At 29.3% G+C, this 18188-nt stretch overlaps 5 protein-coding genes across 8 annotated transcripts; 2 read left to right on the top strand and 3 right to left on the bottom strand.

The window, feature by feature from the left end:
* Positions 1-250: 250 nt before the first annotated feature.
* LOC103574520 (retinol dehydrogenase 11) lies at positions 251-3317 on the bottom strand. 3 transcript variants are annotated; one of them, XM_008553981.2, is made up of 7 exons: positions 2948-3317; positions 2692-2831; positions 1957-2038; positions 1512-1813; positions 1065-1190; positions 769-985; positions 251-682 (listed from the first exon to the last, which is right to left on the bottom strand). In XM_008553981.2, exons 2-7 carry the CDS (start codon positions 2807-2809, stop codon positions 529-531), a joined length of 999 nt encoding a protein of 332 aa, XP_008552203.1. In that variant the 5' UTR covers positions 2810-2831; positions 2948-3317; the 3' UTR covers positions 251-528. The 3 variants fall into 3 exon arrangements, with proteins under 3 accessions (XP_008552203.1, XP_008552202.1, XP_008552204.1); XM_008553980.3 differs by having other exon boundaries at positions 252-682; positions 2692-3317; XM_008553982.3 differs by having other exon boundaries at positions 254-682; positions 1065-1184; positions 2692-3315.
* Positions 3318-3614: 297 nt separating this feature from the next.
* Positions 3615-6902, top strand: LOC103574522 (cytochrome P450 302a1, mitochondrial). Of its 2 annotated transcripts, XM_008553986.2 has the most exons (8): positions 3615-4237; positions 4303-4543; positions 4633-4808; positions 4907-5111; positions 5370-5529; positions 5632-5877; positions 5947-6165; positions 6687-6902. In XM_008553986.2, the coding sequence occupies exons 1-8, from the start codon at positions 4075-4077 to the stop codon at positions 6801-6803; spliced, it is 1527 nt and encodes a 508-aa protein (XP_008552208.1). In that variant the 5' UTR covers positions 3615-4074; the 3' UTR covers positions 6804-6902. The 2 variants fall into 2 exon arrangements, with proteins under 2 accessions (XP_008552208.1, XP_053593242.1); XM_053737267.1 differs by having other exon boundaries at positions 3616-4237; positions 5947-6779.
* LOC103574521 (26S proteasome regulatory subunit 7) lies at positions 6761-8794 on the bottom strand. Its single transcript, XM_008553983.2, has 6 exons — positions 8597-8794; positions 8484-8521; positions 7930-8412; positions 7684-7848; positions 7366-7532; positions 6761-7301 (listed from the first exon to the last, which is right to left on the bottom strand). Exons 1-6 carry the CDS (start codon positions 8664-8666, stop codon positions 6923-6925), a joined length of 1302 nt encoding a protein of 433 aa, XP_008552205.1. The 5' UTR covers positions 8667-8794; the 3' UTR covers positions 6761-6922.
* A 3853-nt stretch (positions 8795-12647) lies between these two features.
* Positions 12648-14607, top strand: LOC103574523 (uncharacterized). Its single transcript, XM_008553987.2, has 4 exons — positions 12648-13083; positions 13166-13446; positions 14077-14204; positions 14288-14607. The coding sequence occupies exons 1-4, from the start codon at positions 12866-12868 to the stop codon at positions 14522-14524; spliced, it is 864 nt and encodes a 287-aa protein (XP_008552209.1). The 5' UTR covers positions 12648-12865; the 3' UTR covers positions 14525-14607.
* A 68-nt stretch (positions 14608-14675) lies between these two features.
* Positions 14676-15894, bottom strand: LOC103574524 (endocuticle structural glycoprotein SgAbd-2). Its single transcript, XM_008553988.3, has 4 exons — positions 15663-15894; positions 15374-15546; positions 15123-15273; positions 14676-15049 (listed from the first exon to the last, which is right to left on the bottom strand). The coding sequence occupies exons 1-4, from the start codon at positions 15777-15779 to the stop codon at positions 14807-14809; spliced, it is 684 nt and encodes a 227-aa protein (XP_008552210.1). The 5' UTR covers positions 15780-15894; the 3' UTR covers positions 14676-14806.
* Between the last annotated feature and the right edge of the window lie 2294 nt (positions 15895-18188).

The raw sequence follows: 18188 nt of genomic DNA, 5'->3' as shown, positions 1-18188 counted from the left end.
ATTTTTATCTATCTTTTATTCCTTTAAAAAAATTTTTTTAACAATACAGCAATTATTTTACTTTTTTTTTATCTGTATAAATATTTTTATTGTTGTTATTTTTATTTAACAATACTTAGACCCTCTTTTGTTAATGAATTATCTATTATTAAAAAAAGTATATTCATAAAAAAAATTTAATAATCAAAAAAAAAAATATTTTTATTTAAAAAATTTGAGTAAAAAATATATTTTTTTATATGGATAAATTATTGACAATTAATGTCTAGTTTTAAATGTTGGAGTTTTTTTTTTTAAATAAATTCAATAAAAATTATTAAGTTGTAAGAATTGAGATAAATAGATAATTAGATAAATAAAAGTTAATTAGACAGTGAAATTATAATCATATAAATATTTTAAATCATGTTAAAAAAAATTGTGCATTTATGTTAAAATATAAAAGTAAAAAATATAAAAATTTAAATCAAAAATACTTTTGTAATTTAAAAAAAAAATCAATACATGTAAATACTGAAATATAAAAATTTACTTTGCTGAAACATCACGGGCAAGCATAGCCATCATCTCAGCTAAATTCTCTTTCGGTTCTAACCCGACCATTCTGCAGCTTTCATCCCACAGCTTCTGTGCTAGCTCAGCATCTCTAGCTCGTGCCGATGGAGTAGTGACCGCGCATTCCCTTTTCAAAAATAAAATCATTTTTACTTTACCCGAACAAATAAATTCTTTTTAAAAAATTTCAACAATATAAATTTATATCCTTACTTGTAATACATTCCAGTCTCTTTACCCGCAGCCTCATCTAAAGCACAATGTAGCGTAGTCTGTGCTCCGAGTTCAGGAGTTTTTACAAAAGGAGCTGATACGTATTTCCAAAAGACCCGGGCTCCACGAACAAATGCAGTGTCTAAATGACGACCTAGCTCCGTTGAAATCACACCTGGGTGTAATGAATACACAGTAATTCCTTCTATTTTGGCTTCTAAAAATTTATAAATGATTATTTTAGTACCCAGTCCACTACAAATAAATGAATTTTTGAATTATTAAAAATCGCAAACCTTTCAATCGACGGGAAAGTTCAGTAGTAAACAAAACATTGGCCAATTTACTCTGTCCATAAGCTTTTAATGGACTGTAAGATTTTTCCAAATTTATGTCATCGAAATGAATATCGCCACCTAGAACTTGATTTATAAAAAAAAGTCCATCGATAAAAAAAATGTCTAAGGTCTGCTGGATTCAATTTCAATTTTCCTAAGGACACTTGAGATTCCATTAATCATAATTATGATAATAATAATAATAATACTGATGATAGTTAATTTCAATAACCAATGGTTTATGATTAATGATAATAATAACATCAATTGGTTTGTTAAAAAATGATTAAAGTTAATTTAAATGACATGATGTTAATTACATTACCGCATACAGGCCAGCGTCACCTCGACATTCCAAATTAAAAATTATTGTTATGATGAAAAAAAAAAAAAAAATTATTTTACCAGAGTGCGCCATAGACGAAACATTTATAATTCGCGCTGGAGTTGAATTTTTTATTTTTGGAAGCAATAAAAGTGTAAGCAAAAAGTGACCAAGATGATTAGACTGAAGCTGAGTTTCAAATCCATCCTCTGTTTTTCCAAATGGGCACATCATAACACCGGCATTGTTTATAAGAATATGAATATTTGGCTCGGTATCGTTCAGTGTTTTCGCACATTCTCTTACACTTGAAAAACTGCATAGATTTAATTTACATACGACCAATTCACCTGGTTCTCCCTGAAACTGTTCTCGGTCCGGCCTTTAAAAGAATAATTACATCAATTTATTTTTTTAAAAAAATTTATTAATACTTCCTAGTAAACTCATTTAGTATTCATTGATGATAATAAATTTTTTTTTTTTAATTTTACGATAAAATAAAAAAATTTATTAAATACTTACTTTGAAGGCGGAGTATTTTTTAATTCTTCAACAGCTGCATTGGCCTTGGTGAGATCTCTGCATGCAAGAATAACTCTCGCACCTCAAGTAACCATAATAATAAAAAAAATATTAATTACTTGTTACATAAAAACTGCTTATATTTTTATTCGTACTTTGTAACACAGTATGGAAAATAAAATAATTCAAGACGTGACTAAAATATCAGCAGAAGTTTAATTAAACACTCATTCGCTATTGCCGGTAATTAATTCAATACATTTTTCAAGGTTGTACTTACCACCCGGTTTCATATGTTACTCATTGAAAATAATGTAAAGTATCGTTACTCAATATTAGGTCATAATTATTTGTGCACTTGCCAACTAGATTTTATTTTTCATTTTTAAATATTTAAAATTATAATAATTTCTGTTGAATATTAATTTTAAAAATCTATCCGTTAATTTGAATAATTTGAGTCTAAATTAAATTTTGCTTGATCCAATAAAAAAAATCATGACATTCCAGGCATTAAATTGTGTATTGTGTTACAATACTTTAACAATTAACAATAAATACCATTAATTTTTGCTAAAACATAATTAATCATTTTGAAATCTAGTCATGATATTTTAAAATAGAGTCAATGTAATATTAAATGATACATAAGATAAATAATCAATTGAAAAATGTAATGATCAAAGATTCATGCCGACAGATTATTATTTTAAAAAATGAAATAAATATAAATACCTCTTCTGTAAAGATCTCGCGCAGTCTCTTTGCCAATTCCGGTATTGGCTCCAGTGATAACGACAGTTTTACCAACGAGACGTACTTTACTCTGGCATGTACGGCTAAATGGCCACATGGTTTAATCCAGTTTCTTGTGTCTTATTGTATATATATTATTATATTTAAAATTTTTCAAGATGTACGTGACAATGATATACTTGACAACTCAAAGTTTACAAGCATAACTGTCATAGAAAGATTATTATTTACAAACCCGTTATATTGCACTGCACATATCTTGTTAATGTAATGAAAGAATAAGAATTGCTTGCTGTACTGAGTACCGTTATCAATGTACCGGGTGGGAGGTTTGCTTTGGCTAGATGTTTATAAATGTTATGGGCTATGGGATAGTGGATTGTGGCAACGTCAATGGTCAACACACTAACCAAGTGTTGATTGTGTGGTTTCCAGTGGTTCGCTTCCTCGTGGTTTGCTAGAAGGGGAAAACCACATCAGGAAAGTAATCTCCAATCACAGGCCCTCACCTTCTTTATTTATATATTTTTCATTGATAAAAACATTACTAATTAGTAATTACTTGTAAACAATTATGTAATTATTACAAATCATTTTTTTCTGAACGAAAAAATAAAAAAAAAAAAAAATATTGTCCATCTAATATATATCTATATTTATGTATATATTTTTTTATTTAAGTTATTATTGTACAAGATTGTCATGCAGAACTTGACATTAATCTTTAGTATAAATAAATAAATTACTCTTATGTATGTCATGTATTGATTTTAAAAAAATATATTTATTAGTAATTATTACTATTCTTTATTTATTTCATAAATCCAAATATCGTTTATTTTTTTTTCAGAAAAAATTTTGATGACAGTAAAATATTTAACCCGTTCATTTAATCGATTAGCTTGTCGATAAAAATTCTATTAATAAATTTAAGATTTAATTGCAGCGATAAATGTAAATAATAATAATAATTTCGAAAGTTAAAATTACTGATAACATTTTAGGTGACGAAAATTTTTTAAACGTTCAAACCAGTTTATTTTCTATCAGTTTAGAATAACAATGGAATTTACGTTGTATCGAGTTTTAAAATCTTAAATGTAAGCGCATATTTTCCTGGGGTATTTTTTTTACCTGCTTTATTTTGAATTTCGTTCACTCTACATTGAGTTTTTGATCTGAGTGGACCAGAAGAGAGTGATCTTAGTTGAATTAATATTTTTTTGAAATTTTATTTAGTTACTTTTTATATAACTATTCAAATCAATAGTAATAAATTTTTATTGCTAAATAATTACATAGGAGTGTAAATAATATAAAAAGTGTATACGTTAAGTAACATTTAAATTTAAAAATATAAATATGCATTTAAAACGCTCGTGTCAACGATTATTCGGTAGATCGAAAAATTACAGCTCGTGTAGTACAACCGGTTTTAAATTAAATCCTCGTCCGTTTCAGGATATTCCTGGACCAAAATCACTGCCCATTATTGGGACATTATACAAATACTTTCCTTACATAGGTACTATTTTTCTTTATAAAAAAAATTAACAAATTTATTAAATTAATTGTGATTTAAAAAATCAGGTGAACATAATTTTGATAAATTACATAAAAACGGTTTAAAAAAATTAAATAAGTATGGGCCGTTGGTAAAAGAAGAAATAATACCTGGTGTTAATATTATTTGGGTCTATCGACCGGAAGATATTGCTGAAATATTTAAATCTGAAAGTGGAAAACATCCAGAACGGCACAGTCATTTAGCACTTTTAAAGTATAGGAAAGACAGAAGTGATGTTTATAATTCTGGAGGTCTTTTACCGACGTAATTATATATTTATATTTCATTTTTATTTATCATAATTAATAGACATTTTTATTTTTTGCTAACAAAATTATTTTTTTTTTACATAGAAATGGCTCAGAGTGGTGGAGAATAAGGAAAGAGTTTCAAAAAGCTTTAAGTAAACCACAAAATATCGTTAATTACATTAATGTAATTGATGATGTTATAAGACAATTTGTTAAATTATGCGGGGATAAAAAATACGATGACCTTTTACCATTAATATCACGTCTTTTTCTTGAATGTAAATTGCCGCTCTATTAATTATGCATTAGTCGTAAAAAATTGATTTCTAATTAAATTTATATATAATTATTAATGATAATGATGATTTTTTTTTAGTAACATGTTTAGTTGCATTTGACGTATCGATGAACAGTTTTTCCGACGCTGAAATGAGAGAAGATTCTCGTAGTTCTAAATTGATTGACGCGGCATTGACTAGTAACAGCGCAATATTAAAACTAGACAATGGATTGCAGCTTTGGAGATATGTTAATACTCCGCTGTATAAAAAATTGTATGCGAGTCAAAAGTTTATGGAAGAGTAAGTTTAATTATCAATGATACTGAAGTTAGCAGACAATTATTAATTTTTAGATTTTTTTTCCAACACATTTATTACGAAAAAAAAAAAAAACTAAAAATATGCACTTGTGGAAAATTAAAAAAACTGTAGGTGCAATTTTTTCAATTTTTTTTTTTAATAATTTATTGGTTTGAAAAAAGTTCAAAAATTATTAGACATCGGCTAACTTTAGTATTATTAATTATTTGTGTTAAAAAAAATAAAATTTTTTTTTAGAGTTGCCATTGATTTGGTGAATAAAAAAATAAATGACATGAAGAGTAAGCCTGCGTTTGAAAATGAATCTTTGTTAGAAATTTATCTTAAAAATGAAAATTTAGACGTGAAAGACGTCGTGGGAATGGCTTGCGATATGTTACTAGCTGGAGTTGATACAGTAAAAACAAACAAAAATAAAACTAATAAATTTAAATTTATAATCTTAATCGACTATTTTAAAATGCTCTCTATTTTTAAACTCTCAATATTATACTTTTAGACGAGTTACAGCGTTGCCTTTGGACTTTATCACTTGGCAAAAAATCTTAATGCACAAGAAAAACTTCAGAGCGAAGCTTCGAGGCTTCTCCCCAACGATGATCCGATAACCGCAACTACACTGCGAGGTGCCACTTACACCAAGGCTGTAATTAAAGAAACTTTTCGTATGAACCCAATATCTGTTGGTGTCGGACGCATTTTAGCGGTGGATACTATTCTGAATAATTACCACGTACCCGCTGGAGTAAAATTTTTTTTAAAATTAAAATCCATTAGTTAAGTTTAATTTAATACAAAATTTTTTTATTAACAGACAGTTGTGGTCACACAAAATCAAGTAACTTGTCGTTTACCAGAATATTTTAATGATCCAGATTCATTCATACCCGAAAGGTGGTTACGGTTAAATATGAATAAAACAAATACTGAAGTCTCTGTACATCCTTATTTGGTTTTACCATTCGGTCATGGTCCTAGATCATGCATTGCACGCAGACTAGCTGAACAAAATATTCAAATGGTCTTCTTACGGGTAAAAAAGAAAAAATTAAAAATTACAATACTACAAAAAAATATATATCTGAAGATCCGGATGTTTTCCGTGCAACGAAAATTAAAAAATTTCGACTGTCTAAGGAGTAGTTTCGGGGATGGGCCTAAGATTTTCGGCTGATACCAGCATTTATCGGCAGTGTTACAATTTTACTCACTCACAACTTTACTCAGCCTCAACTCACAGTTTTTTTTTATTCAGATTTAACTCTACTCGGTTATATATCTTTACGCAACTTCAACTAGAATCAGCGACAACTTTACTCACGTATTTTAGCCTATCGATAAAATAGCGATTCTTTGTGAGTAGAGTTGTAGCTATTTTTCTTGAGTACAGATGTTGTGAGTAGAATTAAAACACTGCCAAATGGGCATTCATCTGCGAAACATTTCAGAAATCTAGTCATCCAGTACAATTTTTACTTTTCAATTTTTTTGCGCGAAAAATGTTCTGATTTTCAGGAACATAAAAAAATTTACTAAATAATTTTTTTTGTTTAGTTATGTAGAAAATATAATTTAAAATGGGATGGAGGATTACTTGACAACGTATCACTGTTAATAAATAAACCAGATTTACCAATTAAAATTCAATTTACTCCAAGAAACAATAATTAATTAATCACGTGAACTGTTATATATTTTTATATGTTAAATGACAATGAATATTCAGCAATGTAGCAAAAATTATGAATAAAATAATATAATAATAATGTATAGTTTGTTTGTATGAGTTTTTAGTTGTAAGTCATGTATTTAGGAGTGGCTGAGAACTTAGCGTAAGACTTAATGACTTTGCTGACGGCGTCGAGGAAGTCTTTTTCAGTGGCGACCTTACGTCTCGCGCGGATCGCGTACATACCAGCTTCGGTACAGACCGACCTTATTTCGGCTCCAGTACTGTTGGGGCAGAGACGCGCGAGCAATTCGAATCTAATGTCGCGTTCGACGCTCATCGACCGCGCGTGGATCTTGAAGATGTGGGTTCTGCCCTCCAGGTCCGGAAGACCGAACTCAACTTTTCTGTCGAGACGTCCCGGGCGCATAAGCGCCGGGTCCAGAGTGTCTGGTCTATTTGTTGCCATCAGTACTTTTATGTTTCCACGTGGATCGAAGCTGAGGGCAAATGTCAATAAATATTTTAATTTTCAATTATTTAAATCTAAACTAGTAAACTTACCCATCAAGTTGGTTGATAAGTTCTAACATAGTACGTTGAACTTCATTATCACCACCAGCTCCGTCATCAAATCTTGCGCCACCGATAGCATCAATTTCATCAAAGAAAATCAAACATGCTTTTTTACTTCTTGCCATTTCAAATAGTTCTCTTACCATCCTAGCACCCTATTGTAATTAATAATCGATTAATAATTAATAAATTTTTATTTATTGAAAAAAAAAAACTGCTATCTTTTAAATCTTCGTTCTTACAAAATTTTAAGCATTTAAAGGGCAGCAATTTAATTAAACATTTTTAATTGAATTAATAACAAACCTCTCCAACATATTTTTGAACTAACTCTGAACCAATTACACGAATGAAACAAGCATCAGTTCGATTAGCGACAGCACGAGCACACAAAGTTTTACCGGTACCAGGTGGCCCGAATAATAAAACTCCTTTTGGTGGTTCGATACCCAAATTAACAAATTTCTCGGGCTGTTTAGATAAAAATAAATCAGTATAATAATTTATAAGTTATTAGATGAAAAAAAAAAAAATAAATAAATAAATAATTACGTGTAATAAAGGAGTCTCGACGACTTCTCGAAGTTTTTCAATCTGTTCTTTGCAGCCACCGACGTCACTGTAAGTGACATCAGGTTTTTCTTCGACCTGCATCATGGTGACAGTTGAGTCGATCTTGGGAGGAAGTGGGATATGAATTTGGTATTTGTTTCTGTCAACCCCGACTCTCATTCCTTCCTCGATATCAGTTGGCGCGACAGAATCCGCGAGATCGACAACGAATTTAGCAAACTGCTTGACATTGATGATGTACTTGGGATCATCTGAGTCCGCGTTGATGATTTTGGTGCAACGGGCAACTTGGAGCGGCTGCTCATTTTGCAGGGTCTGTTTATCAGCAGCCAAATCCCATAGAGCTGGAGGTGCCAGTCCTGTGTCTGATTCCTTTATGCCAGTTAGTTCATTAACTCGTTTTATTATTGTCTGGATGTCTTCTTCTACTCCTTTAATAGACTTTGTGTACTGCCCTTGACCCTGGATAGAAAAAAATATTTTTTACAACCGGGAATTTACTCAATTTTTTACCATTCATTTTTTAGACTTACGTAAGTTTTTAATAATTGAATGTCTCCTTCGTCAAGAGCTGGATAATTTTAAAAAAGTCACAAATTAAAATGAGTTTGTTATTTTGTTGTAATTGGAAATTTAATTTACTTACATTTTATTTCTTTCTCTTCCTTCTCCTCTTCTTTTATCTTTCTCATATCATCTCCTAAGTGGTCTGGCATTTTCTATTATTTATTGGATCACTAATTATTAATAATTATAAATTTATTTTCTGGTGATTGTTAGAAAATGACACGGATGTTTTTTAGTGTTTAAGGTTAAACGTTTTATTCATTACAAGCGAAAATGACGCGATTCAAGAGACACCTGGAGGCAAAGCTTATAGAGCGCACCCTGGTGATCAGTACTAATTTATATTTGAATAACGCGCTATTTTTTGAATTTTTTTAAGTTTGAAAACGAAAGCTATTTATTGATAATTAGAAACACATGAAGTTTAATGAATTAAATTGAATAATTACAATTAAATGAATGAAATCCAGGGCTTCAATGATTATGGTTTTTTTGCAGTAGTCATTTTTTAATGGGGTGATTAAATGGAAAAATTTATGTGATACTTTTCTGGGCGGTAGGGGATTTTCAAGTAGAAAAATCAGCAGGACAAAGATTTTTTTTCTTTTGATTGTTCGGTATCATTAATTTTACAGTCTTTATGAAAATTTATCAAATTCATATTTTTTGAAGCAAAGCTTTTTTACGCGCGTTCGGAATGAGGACAAAACAGAAAAAGTGAAACATCATGAAAAAATGCAACGAAAAGGAGCGAGAAAGAGTAAGTGAGTGAGAGGACACTGCCACAGTCGAACCTCGTTATAAGACTTATTCTATATTTTTTATAAGCCAGGTATCGCGATAGTTTAAAAGAGAAACTAATAGTCTTATAACGAGGTCCTACTGTATGTAGTTTCGTCCAGTTTCGTTCTCTAGACACTTTGTAACTATTTCCATGCACAGTAGTCCATAACTCTGCCCTTTCCGGGAATAATTACACACAATACTACAATTTCTTATGACTTTTAATGTATTCCAGCAGAAAAAACTCAAATTCCGGTGAATAAAGTTTTTTTCGGATGGACAACAGTCGGAGCTTCGTCTAGTTTCGCTCTCTAGACACTTTGTGACTCTCCATGCACAGTAATCCATTACTTTGCCCTTTTTGAAAATAACTACACACAATACTCCCATTTTTCAAATTAGTTTTTACGTAATTTCGAACATCACAATACTTTACTGAGTTTAAAATTCCTGAATAATTTAAATTAATTTTTTTCTCATCCTGTTTAATTGACAGAGTGATCAAAATAAAAAAAAAAAAAACTATTGATGATGTGATGATTAGTAGAAAGATGATTGATATAAAAAAAGGTATCGTTATAACTCACAACTAAACCTCCGAAGATTACATCTAGTCATTAAAAAAAATAATAATAATAATAAAAATCTACCCTTTCAGCCGACATTTAATTTTCTGCAAGCCATAAAAAATATAAATATCCCTATTCATCTGTCATAAGCCATAATATTTAATCTCAATAATTTAAAAGCTCATAAATCCGACAGTTTACGACACTGATGATAGGCTCCCAAGGCTTAGCTCCTCTCCCCGAGATCCCTGGTATCTTGAAAATTTTTAGATTAGAATAATATAATCAGAAGTACAGATAGTTTGTAATGTTTCATTGTCTGACAGTAAGCATATAAGAATGATATCTGAAAGGCCAGCTTGAGATATTTTATTTTTACAAATGTCAGTTTTATATTGTGGTACGTGTGGTGCATCATCTGTCGCGCTAAAAGATTTCACTGGGAGTCAATCAGAATAAAAATTAAATTATTGAAAGATTGCTCAATAACCTTTTATTTGTATCTGCATATATATATTATTATACATAATATAGGTAACTGCCTACGCCTACTTATATTTACCACTGTAATATAATATTTCTTCTTGAGTCCTTGACCAATATATGAAATTTAAAAAATAACTAAACAGCCAGATAGTCAGGATGCGTAGTGCACTTTCACCTTCTACGCCCTGTTCTCGTTTCTGCGCTAATTTTAGAAACTTATCAACTAAATTAAATTTATACCCTGCTCAAAAAATTAAACACTTGATAATTCGATCACAATTATAAAAAAAAAAAAATAATTCAAACCCAAATTTAACTAAAATACATCAGCATAATGAAAAAAAATTAAATGCTCTATTAATTAAGCAGGATAAGTATTAGCCCATTAAAGGTGTGGTATTTTCACAATAATTAACTGGTTTTAATACCAGAGCATCGTGAGATAGCGTCAACTTTTATTGCAGAACTACCTCCAATCCCATTGTTTCTTTCTGTATATTATACTTCCATCAGTACATTGTGATCCTATTACACTACGCCCCAAGCATGGAATTTTAATCAGGTGAACAAAGAATGATGAATAACAATAAAAAAAAAATACCAATGACCGAGTTACGCATTATGACATTTGATGACGACAAATTTTTTTTTTTTATTTCAACGTCATTAATATTCGTCTGTGTGCGTGAGAATAGCCCTTTTACGTGGCTCAATGCAGTGTCTGAGATGCCAGGGCATGGCAAATGCCACTAGCACATCCCCAATAGGCTATTTCGTATATTATCCAAACGATATTATGTTCACTATCACTTTTACTTACGCGTCAATCCAAGCTACGCCTTCTTATGCCAGGATGAGCTGTACCGGTACATTGACTTTAGTTTTAAATCGATTAATTTTATTACAACTTTTTTAAATATTTATAATTAAATATATACCTTATATTAATTATAAGGTCTAACAATATATATTTATTTATTTGCTTATTATTTATAAAATAAATTAATTAAAATACCCATCTATTTATTGCCCAGTTCATTGTTTGAAATAAATTTTAAATTCTAAATAAATACATCATTAAAATTCTTAATTGTTTGATGTATTACTCACAGTATTTATAGAGATATAATCAATGATTATTATAAATTTTCTAACAACTTTGTTATTATAACTATTATTTATTTTTATTATTATTTAGTAATTATTTCAAAAGGTCTGAATTGCGTGAGTCATTTAATTTGTAGTGGTATATACAATTGAGTAGCTCACTGACATTTTGGGACCTCCTTTGGTTGGATCCACAATTCAACCATTAGATAAATTACCAAACGTAATGGTAAAGTATCAGTGTATGGTAGTCAAGCTGAAGTTGGGATTACGAGTTATAAATAAATGTAGATATATATGTGTACAGATGTATAGATGTTTCTAATAGAAACATACACTGGTAATTGGTTTGCGAAGGAAAGCTAGAGTTAATTATAAGTGCCAATGGATGACCTGCTGGCTAGTCAGTTGGTTATTTTATGACCTGGTGAATATTTTTTTTTATAATAATGGCGATAGTATGTATCGATATATTGGTTTATTCTTATAGCAGAGTAAGTCGATAGAGGAGTTAGGTCGAGAGCATAGGAAATAAGTTTTAGATTCAAGACTTGGAACACTATGTAATTTTTTTGTTAACTGGACTAGAAAGCCTGCAATTGATTGATGAATTTTGAAAAAAAGTCATACTTTAATATTCGTTTTTTTAATTACTGGTGTGATTTTAATTTTATAATTTTCTTTTATTAATTGATAGTTTTTCTGCCATTGATTTAAAAGTTTGAATAATCAGTAATTGATAATAATAGATATTTTGTATGACAAGTTGAAAAATTTTTATTAGATATATCAGATATATTATAATCGGTTCAATTTTAATGTCATAATCTTTATCTTTACATTAAAACTGTAAATTTCGAAATACTGCTCATACTGACAGTATTATTGCATAATTAAAATTTTTATGGAAATTTATTTATTTATCGTTTTCTTAAAGATTATTTGTAATTATCTCTAAATGTTTTTATAAGATTCTCATTAAAAAAAACTACATGTCAGATATGAAAATCAAATACTCGGAAAATGAGAGCTGAGTAGAAAAAATGTGAATGTGTTAGATGTGTGTATATTTATCTTTATAGATATTATACAATGAAAATTGAAAGAAAATTATTTATTTTTTATTCCCAGTCACGAATTTCGATTGATATAAAGGAAAACAATATTGTTTTTTTCTAAAACTATTCGAGATGGATTGCGCGTTATGAATTTTAATTTTTTGCACATAAGTATATGAGATTTTGAAGAACAGTCGAGGTAGTTATTTATTTATTTGAAATTCTTTTTATTGTTTGCAAATATATATTGCAGTCCCAGTAATTTCACGAGTGCTAAAACTTGAAAATAAATATTTTTCGGGCAAGCAATATTATTTTTTTTAAAACATAAATTTTCTACAAAAAATGTGGATTCAAATTTCAAAAATTCTCATTTTCACTTCATTAAACCCGTTGCTTAATATATTGGCTGAAGAAAATTCACAAATTCCAATTCATGACGTCAATTGGTTAGTTGGTATTTATTCAAAATCTGTATTAAACCCAAAGTTATTTTATTACAAGTGTCAAGGTATTGTAATTCATTACAAAGTCGTTCTTGCTCCTTCATCATGCCTAGTCAGGTATTATATATATTAGTAAAACTTATAACAAACTCATGAAAAATAAAAATAAATGAATTTCCACATTGTTTACTTACTCCAGTGATCTTCCTAATATGGAATATGTAATACGTGTTTACCATTGGGCACTTGATCAAAAATCAACAAGTCCTTCAAACTTCAAATCATACAACGTGCTGAAAATTTATCACTATTCAATGTCAAATAGTTATGATTACAAACAAAAATCAAACAGTTTATCATTTTTACTCATTGAAAAAACTTTACCCCTTGTGTTATACTATCCGTTTGATGGTCAAGATATAACGGATACAATTGATAGTAAGAAATGTGTTATTGTCCATATTAAAAATAAAAATGAAGGTAAATATAATTTTCTACATATAAAAAAAAGGTAAATTTGCAGAAGTCGAAGCTCACTAATTTTGGTTTGTGAAAAAAAATTTTTTCACTGGATTAGACATTAAAAAAAAAATGAAAACCCTTAATTTCAAATGAGTGTGAGCGTAGCAGACATCAGACAAATTTAAAATTACAAAAGAATAGAGTAAATATTTTAAAAAATAGTATTTATAAAAAATGCACTTATTAATTTTCAAATTTTTGAAATGTGCATTTTTTTTTTAAATTTTAGTTTATTAATTATTTACTCTATTTATTAATAATTTTGAATTTGTCTGATGTCTGCTATACTCACACTCATTAATTTCAAATGTACACAGAAGAAAAAAAAGATTTCTTGGCCAAAAAAAATCTTTACTTACCGTGAGAAATTTTTTGCATTATGAATTGAAAACGAAAATTCTTTGTAGCCCTAAGAAAGTTTTGGTTTTCATTTCATAATACCAAATTTCTCTTGTGCCAAAAAACCTTTTTTTTGTGTATAGTTACGAGGATTTTGAAATTATAATAAACAGAGCCTTACTTCTGCATATTTACCAAAAAAAAAAAAAAAGTTATTTTATTTTATAATAATTAAAATTTTATTTCAAGCTATTCCTATAAAACAGTATAACGCATTTATACAAGATAATAAATGTAATGGTACATTATTTAAAGATATAAGTGCCTCTGATTCAAATTACTTTGTACAAGTCAAAACAGATAAATTTTTTTGCAGTGTAAGTAATTTATAAATCACTTGATAGATAAAAAAATTAGTATCCTATTAATCGTTTCTCACAATTGATATTTTTTGTCATAGGATTATGAAGGAGGTACGTTGTTCTGTCAAAGTCAACATACACCAGGAAAATATCTTCTAACCGGGCTTTTAATAAATAATGACGGCTGTAATTCATTGCATATTAAAATTAAGGAGTACTCAAAAATAATATTGGATTATCTTTATGTGGTAGATAATTATTGGAGAACAGATAAATTCGATGTTGTTCCATCCCCACAGGAATTCAGTGTTAAATTTGATGATTCCGATTCATAGAATTATAAATATTAAAAAAAAAAAACGAAATAATTACACAAATTAAATATTTTTATTGCAATATTATTTATTTGCATTGTAATCTTTTGTCTCATTAGAATAAGAATACAAAAAAAAAATATATATATATATATATAAATGTATATTTATAATAGAATTAATCACAGGTTAATTGGTGAGCACGACACAAAAATTTGAATAGTCGAATTTGCTAAGATATATATTTTTTGTTGGTCATGCTTTAAATGTATATTGGAGTAATTATTACAAGTAGGTTAATTATTAGAATCTTCGGAAAGGTCCACCAGGATTTTGATTGTATTGGCGATTATTGTATTGCTCTTCTTGGTACTGGCCTTCATTACTGGGTGGAAGTGAAGCAATTGCACGCTGGATTGCTTCTGGGATTGGGGGTGGAGTCGGAATATGAGCACCTGTTGCATGGAATCCAGTTTCGTCGGCGTAATACTCTACTGTTATTGGCGTGCCATCAGGTGCTACGTAAGAGTAACGTCCTTGGACAAGCTATAGGATCAAATTGAGTTTTTTTTACCAAAAATTAGACATAGGAATATTTATAATTTATTTAAAAATTTACTTCAGCTTGTCCGTCTGGAGTGGCAACACCTTTAGGACTTCCGCTTTCAGACACCGATATTCCGTTATCAGTTTCGTAACTAAATTGATATGAACCATCGGGCGATGAATCTTGAGATTGACTACGGATTGGAATTATTGATCCACTTGGTCTATTGTTTAAATCAAGCATTTAAAAAATTTTTATCAAGCAATATCGAAACTATAACATTTTTTAATTTTTTATACTCAATAAATATATGTTAAAATTACCTGAATTGATTTTGTGGTTGATACTGAGGCTGCTGAGGTTGGAACTGAGGTGGAAATTGCGGCTGCTGTTGTGGAATCGGGTATGGCTTTGGAGTAATAGCAGGTCTTGGAAACGGCCGAAAACCACCGCCGAATTGAGCGAATGCGCAGCTAATGATAGCAAAGCTAATGATCTGTAATCACACAAAAACACTTAGTCTCAATAAATTAAATAATCTCAAAAAAAAGATTAATATCAAATAAAACTTTTTGTTATAAATCCATAAGTAATATTAAACACGACACTCACTAAAAACTTCATGGCGATGTGGCTTCGTCCAAGTCTAATTGGTAAGATAGAATCTGCATCTCGAAGACGAGCACCGCCAGCATTTATACGAAAACGTCCCGATCTTTCCCTTCCCATTCTCGTATACAGACTCAGTCGATCTGTAATTTTACCACTTTAAGTGTGTGGGTAAACGCCAGCCGTGTTGGTGATGATGATGATTATGATGATGATGATGATGATGATTGTCGTCAGTATTAGTGTTTGTGTGAGTGTTTGTGTGAATCAGGCACCTTCTCGTGTAAAGATCAGTTGTTCTAAGATCGTTACATACCCCACCCCTGGTGTGTTCTTATACCACTCTTCCTTTTATTTGCCACTACTTTAAACTGTATACTCCCGCAAACCTCCCGAGTCTAGATCATAAGGTTATACTTTGAGCTATTACTTATTTACTTAAGAAAATTTCAATCCAGCTATTTATATTTAACATTTTTTTCTTTTTTCAATATATATATAGATATATACATATATATTCCTTGACATAAGCTGACAAGTATCTATTATTTTTCAGACACGTGTCCGTACCAAGGGTGAGTGATTAGCGTAAGAGAGACAGCTCACGTAAGTAGTAACAACTTATATCATTATTATTTATATATTTTTATTATTTACTAAAGGTTGAAATGCCTCATAAATATATGAGTAAAATTTTTAGTCCCAAATTTAAAATAATTAATCATTTTTTTATTTTTGCCACTCAAAAATAAAAAAAAGTTGATGTTTGAATAACATTAGCTAAAATAATATATATAGCTCATTAATATTTTAACGAGCATCCATTTGTCTCTTAAAGAAAAAAAAGTCTAACAGCGAATACGTGTAAGACATAAAAATTGTAGGAACAAGAATAGATAATAGATCATTTTTTTTTGTTCGGGCTCTTGCGATTTAAAATTAGAAAGAATATTGACCTGAGATTCGAGGTCATTTATGACTAGTTCGTCATATATGTGAAGAAATAAATTTGTTAGGCGGTAAAAATTCGTAAAATTTTAATAATAAATAAATATGAAAGGATGTCGCGTAAATAAACTCGATCGTCTCAAAGTAAAACCGAGTTGTAAGGAATTATTCCCATGATTCAGATTTGAATGTTTGAACTGAACTTTTCATGCGCAATCAGCGCTCGCCTGAGGGAAAAATACGTTCTAAGGATACTCGCATTTCTCATCATCTCTTAAACAATAAGAAATAAAAATTATTGGAAAATTTATAAATATATAGGATAAAACCTGCACTTTACTTATAACAAGCACATTAACTTGGTCATATACTTAAACTAATCATTGGCTGTTTCATCATTTGACAGTTATTTGACTAAAATGCCTAATTAAATTAGATTGATTGCCCAGTAATATAATATATTACTACATTACAAAATTAAAAAATTTACATCTCAACATTTATTTATTTCACAAGTATACTAAATTATTATACTTTAAATCTTCTTGATAATTATATAACCCCAGTATATCACTTATTATTTTTATCTAATGGATCAAAAAATATCCAGAGATTAAAGTATTTAATATTATTCATAATTTCTCCTTATAAATATATTTATATATATTTTTAAAGATTTTATCAAAAGAAAAAAAGTTATTTAAATTTAAAAAAATAATTCAAATATTTTTCCATGACCATAAGTAATAATTTATAACTAAAGTGACCTCTTCGCGTTAACACACAACCTGTGTGTACTATTGCTGATGTAACAGGTTTTAATTTTTAATCAGTGCGATGCTTCCTATTGCCCTGATTTTCTATGCCAATACAGTATAGATCAGATCGATAAACCAGTCAGTATTTAATTTTAAAAATAAGTACGATATAAATCGATAACTGGAAGATGTAATGTTACAGTGCATCGGATGATTGTACAGTGTGAGGTAAGATCGTTGAGTCAGAAAAAAAATCACGCGGTAGTTTGTTAGTGATATGATTATTATGACTATTAATACAATGGTTACGATTATGATATGATTATTGTATGATTGTGATTATGACGCAGATGATCATAATAATAGATGAGGTTTGCCCGAGTGCCCGTAAAACGAGAAAGGTTATCCCCGGGTTCAAGTGACTTTACTTTCGAGATAGACCGCCTGTCTTTATAATCTGGAGCTTCGTTACTGTCTGTTCTCCAGTCTAAGTTATAAGTCTGTTGTCATGCCTCCATGAGTTTGTATAATTTCACAAGTATAACTTGTAGTTACATGCCTTTCATTCGTTGATTGTTCTTCAACCCATTCAAGTTATTGATCATATCAATTTTGATATTTAATTCTATGAATTTTAAAAAATCATTAATCGTGACAAAACACTAAAATTATTTACTTAAAAATACAAAGTACGTGATAAATAATAAAATATAAATATTTTAAAATAATTTTAAAAATCACCCGCAGCTTTATTTTCAAATAAAAACAACTTTTTATTGACAATTCAAATCAATGGATTAAAATTTAAATAATACTGGTATTA

This window comes from Microplitis demolitor, chromosome 3 (genome assembly GCF_026212275.2).
Source record: "Microplitis demolitor isolate Queensland-Clemson2020A chromosome 3, iyMicDemo2.1a, whole genome shotgun sequence".
Taxonomy (NCBI): Eukaryota; Metazoa; Arthropoda; class Insecta; order Hymenoptera; family Braconidae; genus Microplitis; species Microplitis demolitor.
Note: the sequence above shows the minus strand (reverse complement) of the source record. Positions and strands in the feature narration are given on the sequence as shown.